The following is a 27,153-nucleotide window of genomic DNA, read 5'->3' as shown; positions in this document are numbered from 1 at the left end:
GAGTCCTAAGCGCTCGAACACGGACCAGTGTTGCCTTTACTCGTGCTTATTTGGGTGTTTTTGTGAGTGATTTGAAGTGTACAAGTGACTGATAGGTTTAAAGTGTTTATAGAAGTGTTGCTCGAGGATGACAATGTTTCCTAGAGTAGGTGAGAAGCGTCGGATTGATGATATTGGGATTGAAGACGAAGAAGCCATCGGTACACTCTGCAGGTATGGCCGCCCAAGTGTCACGTTTGAATCCTAGCCCTGTATTCTCCAGCTCTGTGCGTGAATTTGGTGAATTATGCTTTATTTAAACTCCTTGGGTGGTTGTCACGATCACCAAGGGTGTTTTAGCTTCATAGTTTACGTGTTTCTTCCATGTATTTCATCAGCTGATTGTGACGCCATGCCGGGCCGCCGATCAGCTGACAGGACGGCCATATGGCTGCCGCTACATTTCGCTCATTTATCCGCCTTACAACCCTTCCGCCACCAATATCTAATAATATACATTGTCGTGTAAGATTGTTGTATGTTTTTATAAGGTAATTTTACCTTGAAACTAAAGTTGAGTCCTTAAATAAGGTTTGTTTTCTTGTAACAGCTGATATTGACGTGATCAGCTGATGTTCTTCACATGGCGGCGCGCACAAGCAGGGCGGGGCCGCGCGTTAACTTACCATGCTAAGAATATCTCCTAAATGGACGAAGATATATTTAATTGCACATTTTCTCGTATAGTTACGTAGATTTATATCTGTATTAGGTATCTTTTTTATAAATTATGGCGAGTTTTCTGTTGTATAACCGAATTTGGGAAGTATTAGTGCGTATGGTGAGCGGAAGTGGAAAAGCGTGGGCGGTGATCCAGGGACCACGTCAACCCATGGGTTATGTGGGTGGAATGCTTGTTAGCCGGGCGGAAATAGCCATTAGGGGGAAGTTAAAGGCATGCCTCTGATGTAGGAGTCTGGATACATAAGTGGACGCCAGGACGCTAGATATTATGGTCAGGGTATATCTATCACTCACGAGATCGCTCGGAAATCTGTAGGAACACACACCCTCAACTTATATTTCTCACAGTAATGCGGATGCTGTACGAGTTTTCCTTGGCAGCTTCAATTGAAAAAGAAATGATTGAATATGGTTATATGAGAGGACTTGCACAAATCACATAGTTTCTATTTAGTGTTATTTTGTATTTAGTAAAACGTTAAACTTGATTCCAGACTTATTTTGGAATACATTGACTTAATTTACAAGGCAATTTTTACTTTAATTAACTTACGATACTTAAAGGTTTAAAATAAAAGTCTTGGGCAAGGTGTGTTGTAACGTCTCACTGTTAATTATAGGTTCTCACAAGGTAACATTGTTCTTGTTGGAAAGGTTCATCACAAACCCTATAAACTGCGTAGGAAAATGTTTTTGCTGCAAAGTTTATTTCTTTCATAACTATATTGGATTTTCATGAAGTACTCGAAGAAAAATATACTTGGGATCTAACACAAGGAATGTTGACCAATGGATGTGTGATATTTCTATGGCATTTCCTTTCTTACATTCAACCTCGGATCATCGACTTACGTGTAAGGTTGGATGCTGAGGTTCGCGGAAGTTATGAAAGGTTGGCTTGAATCCAGAGTAACCAAACCAGATTATTTGGATATTCGTTTGTTTTAATTCCGTCTCAGAAATTAGCCTAACTGTTTACTCGAAAAAAATATTGATCTTGGAGTTTCATTTTTTGTCGTGTAAATAATAAGTACTGATGTGATATATTACCTTAGTTATTTTAAAGGTAACCAAATACTATTCTGTTAGAAGTCATGGTCGTTACATTACAGACAAGTCCATCATGAAACAAATCAATGTCAATAATGTACATATTTTAACCTTGGTGAGTGGTAGTGTCAACAAACACGGCCATGCTATCATGATTCTACTAACGGGTGGTGAGATGTGTTGGGCGTCGTGTGTAGGAACCAGCTGATTGTGCATGTAAACATCGTGACGGCGGTGCTGTGCCTGGCTCAACAGCGTTCTTTCATCAGCTGATTGATTGTTATCCGCCCTGCGTAATTCACAGCCGAGGTTAGTGTACGTTTGTATATTTAGGATTGTTATTCATTCATGATTTGATTTTGTTGATTTTTTTTTTTTGTAATTTTGGGGCTCATAGTTACGACAAACGAACCGGTCAGACTTACCCAAACACAGATTCTTTTTAGGTTAGATTCCGCTGGTTCGTTGTAATGTGTACAGTGTGATTATTGCACGCGATCTTGTAATCCTGGGCTAAGTCATTTATATATAACTGCATACGACACGAACCAGCCAACCTTGACCCAATGATCTCATTTTCTGGTATATGTTAATTTGAGTGTTTTAAATTTTTTCCAAGATCGCGCGAAACATTATTTGGGAAAGTCGTCAGCTGTTATCAGTCGCATCTCTTAAGGTACACAATTTTTCTCACGGGAGATAATCACAAACAGCTTTGATATTACCCTTGATAAGACAATTCGGTGATACGTGCCATCGTGAATATCAGATGGCGTCTCCAATGAACCTGCTGGTGGTGACTGTGATTCGGAAACCTTATCTTAACAGTTGGCTGATTAAGCATATTTCACATTGGTCATTGACATCTTGTATCCATCTTAAAATTGATTAGATTAGGTGGGACCGTTTTATATTAATAGAGAAAGGTTTGAGTAGGCTGTAAAAGTCTTCAGGGGTGAGGCAAGTGAGTTTTTAGGCCTAGGGAATCTTGATTCTGATTGGTCGTGGAGAGAGTGGGATACCGTAGTTGTAAATGGTCAAGCCTGGCGCCCTGTCACTAGAGGTTGTGGTGTGTTAGGGACGAAGGAAGGAGGGACTAAGAGATGGGGGGGGAGGGGGGTGACCAATGCTCGTCCTTGTGTGGGATACGTCTTTGCCCCAGGCGTGGATTTTCCCCTGGCGGGCAAGCGAGCGTACTACCTGTAACGGTGGTGGGCAAGCGGGAGGAAGAGGAGGGCAGGCTTGTTACTGACCCACCCTCCCTCCCGCCCTCTCTCTCACACACACACACCCACGTGGTACTAGTGGTGCTCCCCTCCACACCACACCATAAACACGTGTGATGGCTGGGGGGTCGTATGCTGTGTTAATTTTTTTCATGCACCTTTGTCGTGTTAGTTTTACACAAGTAGTACACGTGTTATGCAATTGTACACGTGTTATTGTGCAGTTGTACATATATTTTGGGACTAGTTTTGTCATTTGATGAGTGTACCCATATTGTACACGTGTGCTGGTGTGGGTTATATTACACGTGTTAAAGTGCAGTTGGTGCACACTTGTGTTATGTCATTTTTTTCCTCGTATACGTGTTACTATGCAGCTGTTGAACATTTGTTGTGGACCGGTTTAGTCTGTACACGTTTATTTTCCCCCTGTACTTCAGTTCAACACGTTATCATGCATTTACAAAACTCATGTCGGCTAGAGTTCAGTGTTCATGTTTATTGTACATAACTGTGGTGCATATGTGTGTTTTACAGTGTAGGCTATGGGTGTTTTATTATTGTGCACGTTATTTTACTATTGTACATCTCACTTGTCCTTCTGTTGTACATTTCTGAAAGTGCTCACCTGGGACCGTGGGAAGATTAGGAACCCTAGTTTATTTCACCTCGCTATCAAGCATCCTAACTCATCTTAATTTGCACTCCCTCGAGATACGTAGAGTGGGGGGCGATATGATAGAGGTGTATAAATGGAAGTCAGGGCTATACAAGGGTGATATAACAAAGGTACTCAAACTATCCAACTAGGAGCGAACTCGTAATGGTTTTAAATTAGAAAAATTTAGATTTAGGCGCGAAATAGGTAAACATTGGTTTGGAAATTGAGTAGTGGAACAAGTTATCAAATATCATCATTAACTCGAATACGCTGGATAGCTTCAAACATACTGTAGGGTGGATGGAGAAATGAGCAGTTTCCTCCATTCTTATGTTGTTACCTTGGGGGGATAAGTAAGCGTTAAGGAATCAGTTAAATGATCAGGTGTAATAAAGCTGGGGTGCCTAATCTTCACGTGAGCCGTTCACTTGTGCTATTAATACATGTGCTGACGTAGAGCTGGTGAGTGTATGGTGAGGTCAAGGGCACAGACAAGGTCATTCCAGGAGGGATTTAACACCACGTTCAAGTGCAGTGTGGTTACTTATTGGGAAGTTCGTATTTAGTGTGTGTGTTACGTAGGCTATTGAAAGTCATTGGGAGTACCGTGATTAGCGGTTCAAGTTGGCGGGAGGGAAGTAGTCTTGGTTAGGAAGGGGAGTAATATAAGGAGGGTAGACAAGGAAGGGGAGGAAGAGAATTGACGTTAGACAAGTGTGAGTCGAAGGGAGGGAAAAAGGTATTGGGTAAGAGCGAGGGAAGCGTTAGGTAAGAGTGAGAGGTGGAGGGAGGGAGGGAGAGGTAGAGAGTCCCACCACACACACACACGGGTAGCTGACTCACTTCCACCCACGACCAGAAAGATGCAACAAGTCGCCAGCCAATTGGATCCACACACCCCGTCTCTCAGCTGTTCGCAGTGTAATCTCTCAGCTCCACAACCATGATCTAAGACCCCTCATGCGTGTCCTAGATGGAAATGTGTCGTGTCAGGGGCAACGTTTAGTATTGTCAGAGATGAAATGGTATTGGCGTCTTGGTTTGGAAACGGGTGAAATATTATGAGGTAAACAAGCAGGCAGAATACGACCCTAGCCTAGCGGAAGGTATGCCCGGGGCCAGCTGAGGTGAGGGGGGGGGGAGCCTTCCTCTTGTGGGGGGCGGGAGAGGTTGGGTTAGGTTAGGCCTTTGAATGTTTTCTAACTAGACCAGATCTAATCTAACCCTCATCTGTGACTTTTTCCAACACTTAAGGTTGTCTCTAATCTTGTGAGAGGGAGGTTAAGAGTTTAAGGAAGAATATTTTGTGTTATGGGAGGGATGTACGGGAGAGTTGGGTATAGTGGAGCCGTCAACCTTATGGGAGGAGAGATGCCCAAGACGGTCACGAGGAGGGGAACACAAGTGGGTGAAAGCAGCGCTGTGGGCTACCTCAAAATGTTCTTGCTTATTGACTGCTGTACGGTATCTATTTGTTGTTCTTTGCTGTAATTGTCACCTTTAACTTGAATTAGTGGAACAAGACATTGGTTAGCGAGGGAGTTAATACAGTATTTTATAAAGTAATTTAAGCAGTAGTTGTTGCCTTCTTAAGTATGGTATTGTAATAATCCATAGCGTAAAGAAATAGACTAAACCACTTGTGGAACTGTGTGATTGTTTGGGTGAGGGAGGGAGCGTGGGAACAGTGGTGGTGTAGAGGGAATAGAAGGTCGGTCTTGTTGGTGAGACGTGGGATTTGACACGAAGCCCCGAACGTGCTATTTGAAACGAATTCTGGACGTGGGCTGTGACACGAGGCCAGCTTCTTGAAGGTGCACACGATGATTAGAAGCTGCAGGTGTAAGAACGTGTCTAACCGATTGACTGACTTAAATTAAATCACATACTGTATAACCTTGGTGTAAAAAAGACCTAACATAACTGCTCATCTTCCCAAATTCCGACATATATTAAAAAAATTACTGCACTTTAAAAATAATCAAAGTAATAAATTTCACGTTACCATAAATATTGAATTATAGTAGCGTATGTAAAGGTAGTAATTTACACGATTGTTTTAAGTTCCGTGTTATATTTTCAGGAAGTGGTTCTGGCGTTAGGCTATTGATCGACATTTTTTAATTGTTTTGCGCACAATACGGTCCACGAAGCTCTTGTAATGTGTACACAATGAACAGGTGTATAGCTTGGCACCAACGACTGTGTGAAGATGTGTATGACCGCTATCAAGGTGAACCATTGTAATGTGTGTGTGCGTTTGTGAGAGAGAGAGAGGGCGTGGGCGTGTGAGCATGTGTGTCTAAAGAATTAAGGTTCTTAGCCCACAGGTTTTTAAAGGGAACACTTTTATGGATTCCTGTACGGCGATACTCCACTCTACAGCATGTGTTCATTGGCCTGTTGAGCGACGCTTTACCTTGACATTTCACTTCCGACCTTCACCTCTCTGTAGCTAAAATATTCGTTTTTCGTCAACCAGCTGTTTATCATGGAGAAGTGGAAACGTTCGTAACAATTGCTGCTTTGATTTGGTATCCAATACATTCATACATACATACAGTACTCAATGTATACAGCCTTAACATCAACCTAGAGAAGTCGACTTGTGAAAGAGAACTAGGGGTACTTGTAAGTCCGGACCTACGGCCTAGAAAACAGTGCGTTATTGTTCGAAATAAGGCAAACAGAGTATTGGGTTTTATATCTAGAAGTGTAAGTAATAAGAGTGCAGAGGTCTTATTGCAACTGTATCTTGCGCTAGTCAGGCCGCACCTCGATAATGCGGTTCAGTTCTGGTGCCCTTATTATAGAATGGATATCAATTCACTAGAGTCGGTGCAGCAAAGAATGACGAAAATGATTCCGGGACTTAGAAACCTTCCATATCAAGATAGGTTAAAGAAACTAAACTTGCATTCCCTAGAAAGACGAAGAGTGCGGGGAGATATGATAGAAGTATTTAAGTGGGTGAAAGGAATCAATAAAGGGGTTATAGATAAAGTTCTTATAATATCCGAGCAGGATAGGACTCGGAGCAACGGATTTCAGTTGGATAAGTTTAGGTTTAGGTGGGAGATAGGAAGGAACTGGTTTACAAATAGGGTGGTGGACGAGTGGAACAAGCTTAGCAACTTTGTAGTAAGTGCTGGAACTCTGGAAAGTTAAAAAGAGGCTGGATAGATTCATGGATGATAGAGAGTGGTAGTAACTCTCGACAGGAGCTGCCATGCACAGGCCAACCGGCCTATTGCAGACTCCTTACTTTCTTATGTTCATACGTGAACGCATCGTGAAATTCCGCTTTTTTATTTCCTATCTTCGACGATCTTTTGTTTACTTGTTATTTGTTAAACTCTTTTATATACAGGATTACAGTCAGTGAATTAACGTGCAAATTAACACCTTATAATACCTGTAAAGGGAGAGGAGTATGACAGATGTGGGTGTTAAGTTATACAGATGTGGGTGTGGTAGGGGGTGTGAGTCATTGGGATGGCAGGTGTAGCCTAGCTTGGTGGAGGGAGGCAGTTGACCGTATTAGGTTAAGAGTGAGCTACAACAAGTCTTTTTTTTTCTCTCGTCTCCACCCCTTGTCCCCTTCTCTGCTCCCCCCCCCCCCCTTACCCACTAGTACCCAGGCTACCCACCATCTTGGGCATCTCTCCTTCCCACACTTGCCTACCCCAAACCGTCGAGTTTATTTACCATCGTCTACTGTATCTTGTTAACTGATATCACTAGAATTGGGTCATTACCTCCACAAATCAGTGTGAAATCATTATATTAATGTTTTTGTATTGGTGGGTGTGTGTGTGTGTCCACGGGGTTTGGCTGGGTGGTGTACTGAATGACCTGTTAGCGTTCTCTGTTGACAGCTGGGTGAAAATATCACTGCTTTCTCGCTGTTGTCACCCACTGCTGCTTGGATACACATACACTGGTTGTACCGGACTGGGTTTGGGTGTTTGTAATATTAATCGAAGGCAAAATTATTCCCTCATAAATTTACGCGGGAATTGATTTGTTTACATAACACGCGACATGCCCCCTGCCGCCATAACGCCCGAGTATCACAACTTGGCCAAAGCTTTCCTCCTCCTCCTCCTAACACCAAGCTATCTTTACTCTCTGTTTGATGCTATCACCACCTAAGCAATAAAGCACTAAACTAGACGACTCTAATTAATCAAACTGGTCTTTAAGGAATTAACGCAGGAACCCATGTCCAAATAGAATACGATGTCGACGGTTGAAGTTTACTGCTGTAATTCCAGCTAAAAAAAAATTGCGAATAGATGATCCGCTTTAAGTCAGGTTATGTGTTTAGGTGTGGAATATTAAAGTGTGTTGGTTGGAGAGGCGGGAAGGAGGGCGTGGGGCAATAATACCCAACTTGTAACTCAATGTGGTATGCGAGAAATGTTTTGGGCGTCTCCTACCCTGGGCCAACCAACATCATCCGCTGTGTGTAGGTGGTGGTGGGGATAGTGTATTGGCAGTGTGTATGTATTGGCCTGTTGGTGTATGTGGCTACGTAGGTGATTGTGTTGGTTGTGTTGCTATTTACTGTATGTATTGGTGTATGTTGCTATGTAGTTGTGTTGGCGAGTATGTTGCTATGTAATTGATGGTGTTCTGTTTAGTGGTAATGGCGTGTTGGTATGTAGGTTGGTAGTGTTGCTATGTAGGTGATGGTGTGTAGATGGTGGCGTAGCAGGGGAGATGCATAAGTGTTACAGCCCGCGTGAAAGGTACCGGTATTGATTTTAGTTGGGTTTGAGCGGGAAGAAGTCCACTGCTAGGGTAAGGTCTTGTCCACTGGGTTCGTGTTGGGAAGGTAAATCGATTTCAACCCGTAGCGATGGAATTCGTTCTTGTAAACTTTATGGAATTAAAATTTAAACACGGGATTTCCCACACAGTCAAAACTTTGACGTATAGAATTCAAACCTATTTTATTATGTTTAAAATTCAATGTCTTTTGTATACTGTATATATACGTTTTTAGACATTATTTTAGTCATTATTGTAAACTGTGATTTGGTAGAATTATTCTGGTTAACGATTTGTATTGAGATTAATTCGCACTATTGGTATTTTTTCTAGTGTTTAAATTCAGGATTTTTTACTATTGATTTAAAAAAAGAATAATTTTAGTGAAGGGTCATTAAAATTTAGGTTGTTACTAAGGTTATGTGTTATATATGCTACACAGTTCACCACAACGTCACTGCAGCAGTGATATAAGCAGCAATTGATCGCTGCATCCTGTATTCCTTCATATATTTTCCTCAGCGTTTCAGAGCAGACAGAAACTTTAAACAATATGTGTGAGTTAACAGAGAATATTTGCATTAGTCATATTCCTCCTATTTATTGAGATGTTCTTGTGGGTCTGTCTGTTGGTAACGGTGGTGGGAGGAGCGATGTCTAATGTAAACATTGAGGTGAGGACGGTACACCACCGTCTGTTAGTAGTGTGGCGTGTCTAAGCTGTCAGGACACCCCCAAAGGCTCTTGTTGTTGCCAGCTGCTGTGTGTTGAGATTCTCATGGGGCCGCGCGTTGAATATTTCCTCGTCAGTGACGGTACTATAAGATTGTTCCTCAAAATTGTTCGGAGATTTAACTAGCTACACTTTTATAGCAATTCAATTTTAATTGTTTATTCCTTGATAGAGGAAGCGGGATCCTAGTGCTGTCACTCGGTACCCCTGTACAATAACACCAGAAGCATCTGGCAAGTGTGACAAGTATATACAGTATAAATATTATAAAGGGGCTTACTAAAGCCTAAGGAAGGAAGGATATTCCTTTAACACATAATCAATGTTATTTTCATAATATCTGGCCAGTATGGGGAGGATCATCGTGTCTCCGTCAGGGGGTCGTGGAGTGGTGGTCCAGCAGGCGTCACGGAAGCGTTGTGTGGGGGGGTTTATAGCATCAAGTTTTTCTCCTGATGTTAAGGGAACGTATATAATTTAAACAGGTTCGTATTTTGTTCGGGTTATGTCCCAATATGTTACCTTGGATCATATGAAGATCTTCCCCAAAGTATCCAACTGAAGATCCTCCCCCCCCAGTCGCGCTCATATGAAGATCCACCCCCCCCCAGTCGCGCTCATATGAAGATCCTCCCCAACATATAATATAAATAAACAACATAAGGATTAAATAATAAAACATTACTCAGATTACTTTCTTGTTACACTAAATATTGGTGTAGGTTAGGTTAGGTGGTCATAGTGACGTGAGGTCAGGTTTGGTCATTGGTCAGGTCAGATCCTCCCATCCAGGCTTGATCATATGAAGATCCCCCAGGTTAGATCATATGAAGATCCTCCGCCCCCCAAGTAGGTTTGGGGGGGAGGATCTTCATATGATCCGTTACCTTAAATGAATATATCGAGCAGAACAAATCTTGTATTTTGTACTGATTGTTATCAGTGTTTTCATATTTATATTGTATTTCTTAATGCGTGGTTGAGTTTGGGAAGACTAGCTTGGAACATCCTTTTCGTGCGTGAGCGCTAAATATTTTTAGTGACATCTGTTTGTTTATAGGTTAACGCGTCAGCCCCGACTGTCACCTCGTGGATGATACAGTATCTAAATCGGTGTTGTTACGTATTTTCTTTAATTAAGTTCGTCTGTCATTGTGTGGGTAAGGGGGGGGCAGCCGCACACGTGTAGGGCTTGCGTAATGTTTATTGACTCCCAAACAGCTGATTAACCGTAAACACAACACCAGATACGGTAGATTAATACCAACCGGAGACGCAGTTCACACATCTGGTGGCCCAAGTGTAGTGGAGGAGAGGCCGACGAGAAGAGTGAAGAAACTGTGACGGGAAGAGAAGCGAAGGGAGTGAAGGGCAGGCCGAGCCATGACGCAGCTCGTCTGTTGGGGAGAGAAGGGGGGGAGGCGGGAGGGTTGAGCAGCGAGTGTGGCGCGCGGGGGTCATAGAGTACACGTTATAATCTCTTCCCTAGCCACGTTCCCGGCAACTAGAAGAGTATACCCCCCCCCCCCCTGACTCTGATACCTGTTATAACATCACAATGTGTCCTGGGTGAGTTTGCGAATGTGGGAGGGGAGGGCGGGGGGGTTGTGTTTAACTAGGCAATATTCATAAAAGCCAACGATAAATTAATTTTATAACCAAAATATGACATCGACCAATGTAAACATTACAAAAAACTATCGTATCTTGACCTAACTTACTAATGGTACCTTTCTGGTCCAAATGGTGATCTTTCCTGCGACTTTCCAGTAACTATATGACCTTTCGCCGAATAATGGCTGGTTCATATACACAGAGGATTGGTTTGTGATGTGTTTGGTGTACCGGTGCCAGGTATTTTGTCTCTCTCACTTCTGGTGTTCATTTCGGTTCGTGTCGTCCATGTGCTAAAGATCCCTGGTATTTGGCGAGGTGGTCCGGCTAGGGTTCTGACTGTTGACTAGGAATACCACTAGTTGTGCCACATATCACGACCTACGATACGCCTGGCTACAGCTGATGTGATGTGGCAGGCCTGTAAACCTTCTCACCCCCATCTACCCTACTTGGATAGGCCTGTAATGGAGATGGATATTTCTGTAGTAATTTACTGGACATGTTCACATTTAGCCCACCAACCCCTCTCACCACTTTTCTCGTCTGGGATTCACGTTAATTCCTAAGATGTAATAATGAATTTAACGGGTGAATTAAGTTATACTATAGACAAATTATCCATATAATGTGGAAACTCTTATATAAATTTATATGTATATGTTTATTTATCACAGTTAGGAGGTAAAATTAACGTTTTTTTGTTATCTAATCTCTCGCGATTTGGTACTGATAGTCTGAATATTTATGCATGGTACAATACAGGTAACACCCGTCAGATACGATAATAGTGATTCATCGTACGGGCGTTTGAGAATCAGATTCGTTTTATGACGTCCTGTTGCACTCAAACGGTAAGCATTACGATTGATCTTTTTGTTAAATAAATTCCATCACATCCCGTCATTTGCTTGCTAGGTAATTATAGGTGAAGCTGGCAACGTGAATGTTTAATGCAGCGAATATTTACAAGGTTACAATAATTATGTTGTGTGCAGGTCATTATGGCGTAGCCTGTGTCCACTGTTACTATGTTGGTTTTATACGACGCGTTACCGGATACCATTTTCATCACGAATTAATGCCAGACACCGTTGCCTTATATAAAATATTTATATTAAAGCTTATATCGCATTTAATTACAGCTTATATCACATTGAATTAAGACGGGATATATTGAAATGAAGTATAAATTGGTGATAACTCGCTGGTACTGTAGTCAACAAGGGATGGTGGGTGTTATCGGTCTCGTATTGTTGTTGGTGATCAGCTGACCGAGAGCGAGCGCTGGTGTGGGTGTGTTCTGATTCTGTCGCCTGTTTTAATCAGTTAATGTTGTGAGTGGCTGTGGGGACAAATCACATGATGTAGGCTGACCCTTTCACCTTTGTTTTTATTATTAGAAGTATATTGGTTATCTTTAGTATTATTATTGGTGTTACATTAGTTTTTATTGCTCTATATGGCTAAATAATAACCTTATTCTCAGTGTATACTTGGATTTATGCATCCATACTAAACTATCAATTCCTAGTCATATAAAGTTAACCTTAAGTAATTTTTATCTAACGTTAAATAGTAAATTTTAATAATGTTTCCCTTCCCCAAGGCTCGGAGGACGGCCAGTTTCGCCAAAGACTGCCATGGAACAAGAGAAGCGAATCCGCCGAGAAATAGCCAATAGCAACGAGAGGCGGCGCATGCAGAGTATCAACGCTGGGTTCGCCTCTCTCAAGACTCTCCTTCCACACCACGAAGGGGAGAAGCTTAGTAAGGTGAGGTCTTCTCCAAATCAGAAATTTGGGGATAACCTGAAGATTTAGGCACCTCAGCTTATTTCACCTGATGATTAAACGCCTTACGCTACCTGTAGGTCTTCAGATCAAAATTTTGGGTTACGTTATGTTTAGCTTTATGGTGTTTAATTATTAGGTGAAATAAGCTGGGGCGCTGGTAGGATATACATGGTAATAATGGTCTTATTGGACATATACTGGTAAAGAGTTGGTAGGACATCGCTGGTAACAACCGGGGCTGGTAGGACATGCACTGGTAACAACCGGGGCTGGTAGGACATGCACTGGTAACAACCGGGGCTGGTAGGACATGCACTGGTAAGAGGAGTTAGGTAGGACGTCAGTGATATCACCAGAGCCTCACTACGGGCAAGCAGCCATGGCCGCGTTACATCACACATGACCCTTCAAACCACATGTCTAACCACACACCCCACTTTTCACTCTGGTTGAATGAACTGGCTGTTTGGTTATACAATTATGTGTTTGTTTGTGTGAATGATGAATTTTAGTGGGGAAAATACATGCTGATGTTTTGTCAAGCACTTGTAAATAAGTACGTGATGATGAACGTTCTGATGGCAACGCTTTGGAGGCTGAATATTTAGTTTGAATATTGCTATCAATGTAAACGTACAAATGAAACCGATTTTTAGTGGAGGTTGTTGTTCAATCACTCGTAAAAATAAACCCCATTATTGTGCCGTGTTCTTTCTATTATGGGGATTTATTGTAAAGGTTATGCTGTAATCCATTAGAAAGCGCGGGAGATTTTCCGTTCGATAATGTTAGTAAACAAACCAGACGCCTCATTCATTCATGCTTGTTGGTGCTGACCTTTTAACAACGTCGATCTCCATTCATTCGTGGGTAGAATTTAACGTCAGTAATTTGTATCTTGGGGATAAAAAAGACAAGACCTCGCTAAGTCAAGTCGATAAGGTGTTAAACCCACGTCACTATCGTTACTGAGTCGTGTGTTTAAACCACGCTGTACGTTGTTTAATCTCCTTGGTATAGTCTTATTTAAATGTAAATCTGAATGATATTGTTTTGAATCGACCACCGGAAGTGAGGGGATTAGTTCATATACATTTAAAAACAAAAGGATTCTAATTTCGAATACCATACAGTAGACAACGTGTGTGTGATTACAGGCGGTGTTTTGACATACTCCATGTAATTTAGTTCCCTTGATGTGTGTATTTACGGAAGTACAATGAGGAAATTCCACGTTTAATATATGTATCCCCGTACCTATCACTATATCCGCCTTGAGACTTCGGGGGGAATTGTGAAGAACGCATTACAGTGAATAGTTTTGTTTTGAAAATGGAAATCGTACATATAATAGGTATATTATTTATTGTATTAATGTATATACAACCATCTAAGCAGTTGAAAATGCCATGTACACATTTAGGTTTACATCACATGGTGTTATGTTTGAGTGTGCACGTGTATGTCATGAATGGTGGCGTGAGCGTGGCGGGAAATATCAGCTGACTGGAGTAGAGGCGGCGGTGTTAGTGTTGATGGTGGGGCGACGCTCACCACCACTCGCTTACTACGACCTTCTCATACTCTCAAACAGTTGACAGTACCACAACTATTAGGATTCATTGAGGCTTAAATGGTTATATAAATTGTGTATGTATGATTTATAGGTTGCGATGTTGTTTGTACGGATAGCGAGACAAGTACGGTTTAAGCGGGAGGTGTTCAACAGAGCCAGCTGATTCGGTTTCCATGACGACGATCGACCTGGTGTAGCCTCGCCCCGCCCCGTATCGTACTACTGCCGGCCGCATGGTGTCTCAAGCTCAAAGCCGAGGAAAACGGTTGTAATATTTCCCGCTCATCAGTCTGTAACTGTCATTATAGGAGAATATTGATTTCTGTGATATAGGAATTATTTGTTTATTATAAATTGGGGTTATATACTTGAGAGTGGTATAGGAGACGAGGCGCCCCCACGTGGCTAGACAGGGGTTGGTGCGAGGCTAGCGGGCGACCATGTGGCGCGCATTTCGGGCCCCGCACCGCTTCTGCATTGTACTTCACCACGGCTGCATTGTTCACATATTTAGAAAACACGTCAATTAAACATACAACCAAGTCAGATGGCATAAAAAATTAAAGTCAGGTTAAAGTTGAAAATTGGGATCGCGAGGAGCAGTCATAGTTTTCGTCTTCGGACAGACCGGCACCACGTGACTTACACCAGCTGACGTCTAACCCAAAATGGCGCGAAATATACTGGGCGGACATAATCTTAACTAATAAACCCACACACCAACACATACATGGGACCACGTTATTTAGTAATATGAATGTCATCAAGTAATATCTCCACTATTATGATAACCTGTTGTTGTTATGATTAGAAAACTTTCTGGTGTATAGCGGACTTGTTGCTAGGTTCCATAGACGTGAACTTGGCAATAGGAAAAAAAACTTTATTGATATTTGATTTTTGATTTATTTACGTAGTGTGAAGGGCAATCACGAGTATTTAGGGAAATGATCAGCCAATATTGCGAGTTATGTCATAAATCGTTACTATCAATTTTTTTTTTGTATATCAGACAAAAAGATATTCTAGGTTTCACAAAGAACTGCTCCGTACCCTTGACATACATAGCTTGGAAAGTATGAATGTATAACCTGAATTTGGTATATTTGAATGTTTTATTTTTATTGACAAACTAGCCTTTTTAAATGTTTATCACAAATTTTTAAAGCTATAATTGCTGTCAAGTGACGTCTAATTGTCTTTGTGCAAATTTATAAAACGAAGAAAAAATGAAACTATTAAACTAATGCATATAAATGGGATTTTTGTGTTCAGTGTAGACAGATTACTTCAGATTTTATTTTGTTGATCACTTCACGTACAAGCATACATATTCGTATTCAAATAGGAACCGTCATACAAGTGCACGTTGGTTCATCTTAATATACAAATAAGCATAAGTCTAGGTAATAGCCCAAGAAAGCTATTAAAGGTAGTATTTCCATATAAACCCCAATCATATTTAATTTAATCAACAAAATAAACAAACTTGGCTGTTTGTTCAGTTTGTTTATTGACATTTCAAAATCTTAGACAGGATTGTGTTTTTTTTTTGTATTGTAAATCGAGATCCAATCGGTATTAGCACTTTGGACCCACATGGAGATTACACAACCTCACCTCTGACGTAACCTACCTTAACCTAACCCAACAAATTGTAATCAATATGTAAACGTATTTTTTTGTGTGGGTGATGGATATCCTTGTTGTGTTGCGGATAAGTGTAATAGAAGATGCTAGTACCGAAATTGGTCGTTTACTTTGGAGCCGTCTGAAGTAGTAATGACCAAGACTGAGTGGAGTGAAATTGGGAACGCGTGACTAGTGTAGCCAGACCAGTCTCAAGGTTGGGTGTGTCGGCGTGGTTGCCATACGTAAATGTATTGTGCTCTTGTTCGTTCTACTGCATATCATTACCCCGAATCCACCATATCCTTAATATTGAGTAGGTGGTATTGATGGGATGAGAGATAGATGGGTCTAGAAAGGTGTAATTACGGTATGTAATTACGGGTATGGGAGTTGGTGGTACTATAACGGCAACGGACTAGAAAAACAGCTGACCTGGGGTAGTAGAAGGAATCTCTGGCATTTTTCCCCAGGACTTCTTCACCTTAGTAAACTGGTTTGCTACAAGTGAGCGGCTGCTGGAACTATTTTTCACATAGTTAAGCGTTGTAACAGAGGGCGCCATAGTATTACTGATAGCAGTAGTAGTGGTGGTTATATTTGACGGGTAATACATAGGAAAGGTTATGATAAGCAATAGACTTGAGATTATATTTAAACAAAAGCGTTATCTGATATAAAATAAAATTAACATAAATAATCGCTGGAAAGATTCTGTACATTAACTTTGTTAACTGGGGCAAAGTGAACATGTCTAGTTAAGGATTGTAAGTGTAACATGATATTTTTGGATTGGTGTCACCGAAAATTCCTTTTACTTAACAAAATCCGCAGGGGTCGTCAATGAGAACACTAAGTACTGTATTTGTTTTCAAGTTATTTATATTCTTGGTTCAATTGTTGCTACGTTAAGCAGTGGGAACCGGGTTCGTTATTTATATTGGCACGGCAGTGATCAAGTGATGGATGTGTGAAGGGATGGCAGCGCCACCTACTGACTCCTGCTTCCGTCAACCCGCGTGTGAGTGTTGATGGCCGGCCCCACAACTCCTTCCCCCTCCCCCTCTCTTCCGCCTTTCTCACCAACTGCTGCTCTTCCTCCTCCTCCCGTCCGTGTGGTCATGTGTGTGTAACATAACATCTGAGCAATGATCTAACACGTGCATATTCCTCCTGCTGCTCCCTTCCCCCCGGAGAATGGGTACAGATGTACTCAGGTTTGCATTACCCCCAGACCTCCATTGTGTGATGTTTACAAACGTTCAGCTGGCCGGGGGAAGGGGGAGGTTCATCTCAGAGAGGGCATTCATCTTATTGCCAAAGTTTATAGGGGATTGAATCGTCTTGCGGGTACAGTATATGCTTAACCTACTTTTGTGGGTGGCTTTAATTTATGATTTCTCTACGGCGAGTTTGAGGGAAATTAAAATATTGTTCTTAGGCTTTCAGAATGCAGTACCTGGATGACAAAATTAAATAAAACGTAATTTACAAATACCAGGCCAGATGTTGGTTTAAAACAAGTACAATAATTCCCAGGTGGTATCATACAGGTGGTACCTTAACCTGGATATGGAAAGGAAATGCATCTGAGATTTCCCTTAACCTTCAACCTTGCTGCCATAATCCATTTTAGACTGTAGTGAAAGACGGCACGAGTAGTATTAGGTTAGGTTGTGTCAGGACCTGTGGGACCCCATCTTTCCCTGTGATAATCCTGGTTGTGAGTGAATCCCGCCAACGAACGCCTGGTTGGGTTAAGCACTCATACACACGCCACCCCTCCCTCCCTCCCTCTCTCTGCCCTGTCGCCCGCCCGCCATCCTAGCTTCCCACACGGCCACACTACCATTCACTCCCTCCCTCTGGCCTCCCCGAGCTCCGGCCTCAACGCTCCCCTCCTCACCCCTCCTCCCCCATCCCCTCCTCCCACTACGGCGGCGGCGTTTTCAAGGTCAAAAGTACGTTGTCTGCCCGAGCTGCTGTTCCGTCTCCCTCCTTGTCTAGGTCGGGCGGTTGCGGGGAGCGTTCGTGCGTTCATTATTACCCATCAGCGTTGTTAATTCTCTTTTACGTCAACTTCTACCAGCTCTTATATATTGTGTGGATTTTTAGTAACTTATCAAGGGTCTAGCCAGCCACCACGAGCTTTGGGATACATATTTTTGGTGATACATTTTATTCCTACACGGTGTATGTACACTATACATGTATTGTCTGTACTGTTTACTGTATTCATGTACTGTATACCTTTATTGTCTATGTACACGCTGAACTGTATACCTGCGTTGTCATACTGTACACGCTGAACTGTATACCTGCGTTGTCATACTGTATACGCTGAACTGTATACCTGCATGACTTTTTACTGAATATCAATATATCTATTATCTACCTACTTATCTATTTATATATCTCGCTATCTGTCGAAGTCGTGTTTGGTAGAGGGCGGTGCGTCTAACATGTGGGATGGGAGTGGGTGAGATCATGTTTTTGTTGTACGCAAGGTCATTGTTACGCCATAAGGAGGAAGGTTGTGTGTGTGTGTTTGAGTGTGCGTGTGTGTGCGTGCCATTGTCCGCCCGGCGCCACCCCCACCCCCACCTCTTTCCCTACCTACCAACCGCCCTACCCACCCCCACACCTGTTGCTGTGATGCTCCCCCTCCTCGTAGCTACACCCCCAACAACCCCCTCCATTGCCTGCCGTACACCCTACCTCCATCTTGTCTCCTTCCCCCAAGTCATCCCCCTACTCCCGTTCCCCAAGTCATCCCCCTACTCCCGTTCCCCAAGTCATCCCCCCTACTCCCTTCCCCAAGTCATCCCCTCCCGTTCCCAAGTCATCCCCCTCCCGTTCCCAAGTCATCCCCCCTACTCCCTTCCCAGTCATCCCCAAGTCATCCCCCTACTCCCTCCCCAAGTCATCCCCTACTCCCGTTCCCCATCATCCCCCCTACTCCCGTTCCCAAGTCATCCCCCTACTCCGTTCCCCAAGTCATCCCCTACTCCCGTTCCCCCAAGTCATCCCCTACTCCCTTCCCCAAGTCATCCCCCCCTTTCCCCCAAGTCATCCCCCATCCCCCCCAAGTCATCCCCCTACTCCTTCCCCCAAGTCATCCCCTACTCCCGTTCCCCAAGTCATCCCCTCTCCCGTTCCCAAGTCATCCCTCTACTCCCGTTCCCCAAGTCATCCCCCCTACATCCCCTTCCCCCAAGTCATCCCCCTACTCCCGTTCCCAAGTCATCCCCTACTCCCCTTCCCCCAAGTCATCCCCCTACTCCCGTTCCCCAAGTCATCCCCCCTCCCCTTCCCCAAGTCATCCCCCTTTCCCCAAGTCATCCCCCTCTTTCCCCAAGTCATCCCCCTACTCCCTTCCCCAAGTCATCCCCTACTCCCCTTCTAAGTCATCCCCTACTCCCGTTCCCAAGTCATCCCCCTACTCCCGTTCCCCAAGTCATCCCCCTACTCCCCTTCCCCAAGTCATCCCCCTACTCCCGTTCCCCAAGTCATCCCCCTACTCCCGTTCCCCAAGTCATCCCCCTACTCCCGTTCCCCAAGTCTTTCCCTAATCTTCCCCAAATTAGGAATAAGGGGCATTGATGATAGACCATTACAATTAGTGGTCCTTAATATTATAGGCCATTAGGACGGAGACCCATTATTTTTTTATTGTGGGGGGGGGGAATCCCAGCTTAATTCACCTGATGAATAAACTCCCTAATGTGACTTTGGTGGGATAAAGGGGTCAGGTTAGACACATTCGTTTCACACCAGGAGACAAAGTTAAGGTACAGAATATTTTGGAAAAGAGTTTTATATTTTGTCTAAATGCTGTTAAGGAAACGTTTCTAGTTAAGGTAATCCCAATATAAATCTGGTATTCTTATACATTGTCTGATTTATACATCATAAATCAAGCCGTTAGACACGACTAATATTCACCCTACGACCCTTTGTGAACCTCGAGTTGTGGCTGGTGTCACTAGGAACATTACCTTTAAGCCCTGACGTAGGAGGGAGGGTGTTAAAGGCCACAGGTCATTGTGTGTCGATGTGTACACCACTTTGGCTGAGAACAGTTTTAAGTGGATCAGGTATTTTTAAACAATATACAATCCATGTTATACTGCTTCCCCCCTTATCACATTTATCTATATCACCTCCACTGTAAAGTATGTATATACTTATAATATAATGTAAAAAATAACAAAAAAAACATAAATATCGAAATGATAACCGTGGTAACATTGATATGTACTTATTACTACCATGCTATGTGTACTATTCCAGGTGATACTAAATGTTACATAATACTTCCTTGAGATAAAGAGGTAAACATTGGTTTGGGAAATAGAGTAGTGGACGAATGGAACAAGTTCCCAAATATCATCATTAACTCCAATACTCCAATGTTATTATTTTTCGACACTTGTCTATTTTCTTCTGGCTAAATAAACTGTTTCAATATCAATGAAGATATTGTTATTTTTAGCCTCTTAGAGTTCAGTGTCTTAATGCCCTTGAGTATGATAGCTTAACCTCCTGGAGTTGGTAGTTTTACCCAGTGAGTGCAATGTCGTCACACTCAAGGGAAATGGGGTTAAAACATCCTTGAAGTGAGTGGTGTTCACTTTGTACCACTTGTAATAAAACAATTTCCTAAGTGCACTGAACCTTTAAGAGGTTCAAGTTGGTGTTGCATTGTTTATGGAACGTGCATGTGTGTGTGTGAGATTGTACGATACTTGTTTGAATTCAGGTGTACTGTACTTGTAGTGAACATTATAACATTAGTGAAGCAAACATGCATTACTTGATTTGCAATGTTATTAAAAAATAATCATCTGTACAGTATTAGTCATTCTGAAACATTCTTGCAAGTGTGTCAGAAAATGTATATTTTTAGGCATCGTAAATCACTTGGAAGGCTGCGTTAAGAAATCGTATATTTTTAACCCTCGTTGTTTGTTGTGTTTCAGGCGGCTATCCTGCAGCAGACGGCCGAGTATATTTATCAGCTGGAGCAGGAGAAGACACGCTTGTTGTCGCAGAACTGTCAGCTCAAACGCCTGCTCAACCAACAGCAACACCATGCGGATGTTGAAGGTGAGGTTAAGTGACACTCTTTGGAATGTGTCTCTGTGTGTTTGAGTTAATGATGTGTATGTGCCTTAGTTATATTGTGTGAGGGTGTGTTGGCTGTGGTCACTAATTTAACCTCACCTCACCTCAACTTACCTTACATTACCTCACCTACCTTACATTACCTCACCTAACCTAACCTAACCTCGCCTCACCTAACCTCGCCTCACCTCTCCTCACCTACCTTACATTACCTCACCTAACATCTTAACTGAATCTCTGGGGGATGTGTCTGTGTATTTGAGTTACTGATGTGTTTGTATTAGCCAGCCAGGACCACTAAACCTAACCTTACCTTACCTAACCATGTTAACTGAAATGGCTGTGTTGTACTATATTAATTTTAAGGACTGGAGAATACAAAATATTGACTATTAACTCCAGCTGCAGGTTGGTGCCTGGAGAAACGTTTAATCATGGCCAAAAAAGTCATTATTTTCCTCTACAAAATAGACAAAATTGTATTGGTCTTAACCTACTACTGACTGCAAAGACTTTGATAAAACAGTTAGGACTATTGACCCTACTCTGCCTTTCATTTTATATTTACCTGATTGAAGGAACTGGCCCACCAGATCTTGTGTGTACAGTAGAAACCTTATTTTATACTGTACAGTGAAACCTCTCTAATGGATCTCAAACTGATGGTGATATTTGTCGAGGTCACTTGAATGTTTGTATTACATCAGCAATATGACCTTCACTTGTCGATGTGTCAGGTTACCACCCAAAAGTCAGGACAATGTTGCTGTTGTAATTTTTATAATGCAGTATGTGTATATACATTTTTTTGGTGACATCCTGTAGGTCTTAATTGACTTGACTTACTGGGGAAAAAATATAAACTCGGGCCATCTCTCACCCCAGTTCTTAGTTATGGTTCTTACAGGAGGTTTTTTGTTTTACAGGAAGTCCTACAGGAGGCGAGAGTCCCTGTGATGATGGGGGCAGTAGTGGAGGGGAGGCGGTGATTGTCAGCACGCAGGTGGACAGCGGACCGGCCACCGAAGAGCTACGCCGCGAGATGATCGACCTCCGGATGCAACTGGATAGAGAACGTCGCCATCGCATGACCCTCGAGGAACACATCCGTTCCCTTGAAGCTCAGACGTACCCAGAACGCATCAAAGAAATTTCAACTCTGGTTAGTGTACAGTACCTGTGGTGTAAATGTGGGACTGGAAACTAGTAAATGTGTTGTATCTCTAGGGGTTAATGGTCCTCTTACTCAAGGGGTTAATGCCATCATACTCAAGGGGTTAATGCCATCATACTCAGGTGATTGAGGTTACTGAGCCTATCACATACACTTAACTAGCTAATGATGACAGTATCTGAATTTTCTTCACAAATAAACTGAATATTTTTTACTTTTCTTTGCAAATAAACTAACTAACGATTCCTTTTTTCTCCATAAGTCAAATAAATGTTGAGTATAATTTTGTCTTCGCAAGTAAAAAACAAAACACGCTTATCTCACTTCTCAGAAACCTGATGTCCGCGAACCCAAAGTCGAGTCGATAACAGTGACAGGATCGGTGTTGGGAACAGCCCTGGGTGCGGCAGGCATTGGAGGGTCGGTGGCGGGACAGGTGACCAACATAGTGGAGGTGAGCACAACGCCACGAGCCCTCACGACCACCACCATCAAGACTGAGCCCCAGAGCCCGCACCAGCCTCCACACCACCATCACCAGCTTCTCCCTGCAGTAAGTGAGGCGGTAAGCCTTATTGACTAATTATACTAGGTGACCAAGAAAGGACTACCAACATGTTTTGATTAATAGAGGGTGGGCAAGAAAATAGACAGGTCTTGAACTAGTGTGATATTATTAATCATATGTTTTAAACAATACACATACAGAGTACAGAACATGCATTGTACACATTACACAACAAGATAATACATTTATCATTCACAAAACTCAATGCACATCATACATACTACACACTTGTGTATTTTTGTTCTCGGTAAAGTGACTTCCGCGTTACTCTCACGATGAAATTATTCACACATCATCTGTACTTCAGGGTGCAACCACCACAGTCACCTCCACCCCAGTTGCTGCCATCGCCGCCACCACAACCACCTCATCCGTTCCCTCCATGACCACCATCACCACCAGTGTTGGTCAGCATCCGCCACGCCAACCGGCAACTGCAGTACTCAGCCGTCAATCACTAACACCCAATTCGCACAACCAAATCCCAGCAACTGTTGTTTCAGGAAGTCCGGCAACAACAATTGTCACCGTCGTACCATCATCAAAGGTACGTGGTGTGAATTTCAAGTGTAACCTCAGTATGGCATTTTTTACACAGAATTATATGTACTTCATCTTAAGTAACCATTTTGATATTAACTTACAGCTCACCTAACTACCACCTTGAAGCTGACCTAACCTAACACATCCTAACCTGACTTAATCTGATCATCCCATAACCTAACCTAACCCTCCAGGTCTATAGTTGATCCATATTATTATAATTTTTAGTCCAGACATGAGTTACTCCTTTAATTCAGTAGTTATGGTAAATATAAGCTCATCATTTGGTGTCTTTAATTAGAAAACCATTATTAAATCACAGGGAGGTGTTGATGCACTGCCGTCAGTGTTCGAAGCACTAACAGCTTCTGGTCGATTTGGAGCCAAGGTAGAGGTGGAGCCAGCACCCCGTGTACCCTCCCCCGAAGCAACCATAGAGTATGTAGATGACAACAAGAATCACACGTAAGTTTTCTGCCAATTCTCTACTCTCTCTTATATACAGCACAGTGTGTGTACGATACAGACACACTCATTCATTATATTTGTTTATTGTATGTGGTGACTTCTTATTTGAATGCCTATCTTGTAGCCGAAGGAACAGAATAAGATTTTAAGCCAATATGTGCTGAGGAAAACCCATTAAACATACTGATAATGTTCTAGCTGGTGTGAACAATAAAGGAAACTTTTACCCTATGCACAGTATCTCAAAAGTATGTCCACACACTTTGTGAAACATTATGAGACCACGGATGATAGATATTGGGACATACATTAACTTTGTATATAATTTAATATAAGTAATGCAATGTGTATTTATTTCGGCATAATTAATATAGCATGTGGTGACCTAGTAGCAGGATCAGTATGCCACAGAGCCACATATACCAACCCTCCCGGGACACAACGAGTTGCTTGTAGCACTTTGGAAGTCCTCGGACCTATCCTGGCAGATGCGTTTTTTTTTTAGATACTGTACAGTCTATATACATACAGTATTTAAATATTCCTATGTTATTTTTCAGTGTGTATATTGTGAACTCGACAAATGCAGCTTGTCAGAAGTCCCTCGACACAATCTGTGAGGCCATCCGACACTTGGAAGGTGACCACATGTTCCAGACTGAGGACCAACATCCACGCATCGAGGAGGAGATAATAACAGAGGAAACACTGACCATTGAAGATCACACAGGAGATCAGGTTACCCTCAGTGGAGAGCACGTGCCCGTTACTCTCGGCGGACAGGTAACCCTCGGGAGTGGACAGGTCACCCTTGCCGGGGAAGACGAACCAATCACTCTACACATGGTTGGTGAGCCTCAAGAGGTCCCACTTGAGTTGACCACGACGCACCGTCCCGCCCAGCATGTGTCGAACCTCACAAACGTGAGTCGACTTTCCCAGCAGCCTACCATCAACCTCACCACCAACAGTCGTTTAGCTCAGCATCCTGCCAATAACATCTCCAACCTCAGCACGAGGGTCAACCAGCAGTCGCCAAACCACACCAGTTTGAGCATTGAGGCCGTACCCGTGTCTATCTCCACCTCCATCTCCTCCCACCCCTCATCTTCGTCAAATCTACTGCAGGCGACAAGACCGGGCGTCATTGTCGTCAAACATCCATAAAATATTGGTATTGACCTCTTATATGGGTCGACTGTGTTAATATTCTAAGGAACATAATATAATGCTATGCCCACCACAGGTCTTGGAAGTACTTGGTGTTTTCTCGCATAAGGTTACGGACTCCATTCTTGTGCTTGACTGGTGGGTTGGTGTCCTCAACTTGCCTAGACACTAAAATTGTGCAACAGAAACAAAATGATTAAGTGAGGTTTTGCTGTTATGGCATTCTGGAATGAGTGATGATCAGGTGTGAAAATCTGAATTGTAAAACGTGTACATAGCATATTTTGGTGTATAAAGTGTAGGTTAAGTACGAGGAGATCTGACAGGTCACCAGAGATGCACCAATAGTGACTGGCAGAATCTCATGTGTCATCTGCTTGATTGCTCTTCTGCTTGGATGAAACTTGTTGCCACATTTAACTGTAGTTTTTGGGCAGGGCTTTCATCACAAACTAGGCCCTATGTAGGCATTCACGGTCTGAACCCACAAGTAAGGCAGCTTTGGGTGCGAACAATTCTTGGATGTCTTACACTTCTGGCTCATGTTTGGAAAATCCTGATTGTTGGCTATAGTGTATATCAAAAAGTCGAATCTCGTGAATAATATTTTGGGGTCGCAGCTATCGTGGGTATATGGCACAAAAAATTCCTGATTTAGAAACAAATAGAAATTAATAAATGAAAGTATCTAGAATAGCTTACATGCTTTTTTTTTTTATTAGTACGGAGGTTTTTGGTAAATTATATGTGGAGTAAATTGTAGTGTGTTGCCACAAATATATAAATTTAGTGTTTTTGTATTTACATGAGGATTGCTGGAGCAACCATGGACACTGGAAAAGGTCATTTTGAGGCAAGCTAAGAGCTACAGTCGTCTTATGATAAATGTATTAACGTGGTCTTACTGAAACATGAAAAATCACAATGGTACGTCACACAGGCTGACGGTATAAACGTGTATAAAATGGCACTTTACTTTTTGTTTATATGGCGGCAACATATAAAAGATGGTAATTTGCATTTTATATGTACGGCGGCAGCTTATAAAAAGGTAATCATGTAACTCTCATGTCGTGGCTACCTACTGTAGGGTAGCTGCTGAGGATTTAGGCAATTAAGATACCATTTTATAAACACTGCAGGTATATATATCTGGAAGAGTTTCCCCCAAAATTTTAAAAGACGCATTGGCCTCCGTGACAATTCCTAGGAAAAAAGTAGGGAGAAATTTGGTAATTCAAGGTCTGGACGTATTTTGTAAGACAGGGGCTGTGTGAAGATGAAATCCACCATTTTCATGTGTCGATAAAGTGAGCACACTGTGGGAACTCTAAAGGTACCGTAGGGAAAACCTTGAGATTTATATATATTTGTTGCTGGTTTGTCAGGTTATTGCCATGATATGATGAACATTCATTTACAGCTTGACCAATTCCTTACACACAAGACCACTATAAAGACTTGGGAAAAAAATAGAAATAGGTGTATATTTCAGCCTCTTAAATAAGTGAATTTTGAAAATCTATCAGTCGATGGATATCTTGTGTGTACCATTTGTTAATATTTTCATTACCTTAGAGATTGTATTTGTCTGTACTTGTGTATGGATTGTAAGTAAGGAAATTTGTCTTCAGTTAGTCTTTGAAAATGGTATTTAAAAACTGCACAAAGTTGTGGTGCTTTGAAGCAGGGTCGTCCATGCCTAGACTGTCTGTTGCAGTATTTATGTTGACTACTGAGGATGTGTGGACCAACCCAAGTCTCACTGTGTCCTGTACATGTTATACATATACAAGGTCTGGTTTTGTGTTTGCTCTATTAAATGGAGGCATTTGACTGTTTGTTTAAATATGTAAATCACAATATATAGTTATATATGTTAGAAAGTTTTCTGTTGACGTAACACAAGTTCACTCTATTATTAATTTTTATACAACTGGGATTCATTTCTTATTTTCCCTGTAGTTTTCTATTTGCCCAAAATTATGATAATGTATTTCTAAAGTAACGACTAAACTTACTTTTATATCTTTAATGAAAAAAGCAAAAAAAAAAAAAAAAAATCGGTAATTTTTTTAGACCATTTGACAAAAGTATATAAATGATTTTATCTTAATATAATTTTTTCATGTAATGTCAGATGTATGTTCACCTGATTTACCCAACTGCCTTCTCAGCTAGAGGTGGCCAGAAAACTGCAGTCCAAATATTGCAGTCCGTATAATGCCAAGTGATTTTAGTCGTAAAAGAGGCTAATGTTTTAACAATTTTATTATAAATACATTGGTGGTTTAGCCAGGGATTAAACTTTGGAATCCA

The 27,153-nt window shown here is 42.1% G+C and overlaps 1 protein-coding gene across 2 annotated transcripts; it reads left to right on the top strand.

Annotated features, from left to right (window-relative positions):
• LOC121879666 (helix-loop-helix protein 11-like) lies at nt 1-26,670 on the top strand. 2 transcript variants are annotated; one of them, XM_042386362.1, is made up of 8 exons: nt 1-213; nt 12,393-12,558; nt 20,767-20,893; nt 21,838-22,073; nt 22,417-22,638; nt 22,961-23,200; nt 23,519-23,661; nt 24,225-26,670. In XM_042386362.1, the coding sequence occupies exons 1-8, from the start codon at nt 128-130 to the stop codon at nt 24,829-24,831; spliced, it is 1,827 nt and encodes a 608-aa protein (XP_042242296.1). In that variant the 5' UTR covers nt 1-127; the 3' UTR covers nt 24,832-26,670. The 2 variants fall into 2 exon arrangements, with proteins under 2 accessions (XP_042242296.1, XP_042242297.1); XM_042386363.1 differs by lacking the exon at nt 1-213 and adding an exon at nt 1,846-2,082.
• The last annotated feature ends 483 nt before the right edge of the window (nt 26,671-27,153 follow it).

Source organism: Homarus americanus, unplaced genomic scaffold (assembly GCF_018991925.1).
Source record: "Homarus americanus isolate GMGI-L3 unplaced genomic scaffold, GMGI_Hamer_2.0 scaffold42643, whole genome shotgun sequence".
In the NCBI taxonomy this organism is placed as follows: domain Eukaryota; kingdom Metazoa; phylum Arthropoda; class Malacostraca; order Decapoda; family Nephropidae; genus Homarus; species Homarus americanus.
Note: the sequence above shows the minus strand (reverse complement) of the source record. Positions and strands in the feature narration are given on the sequence as shown.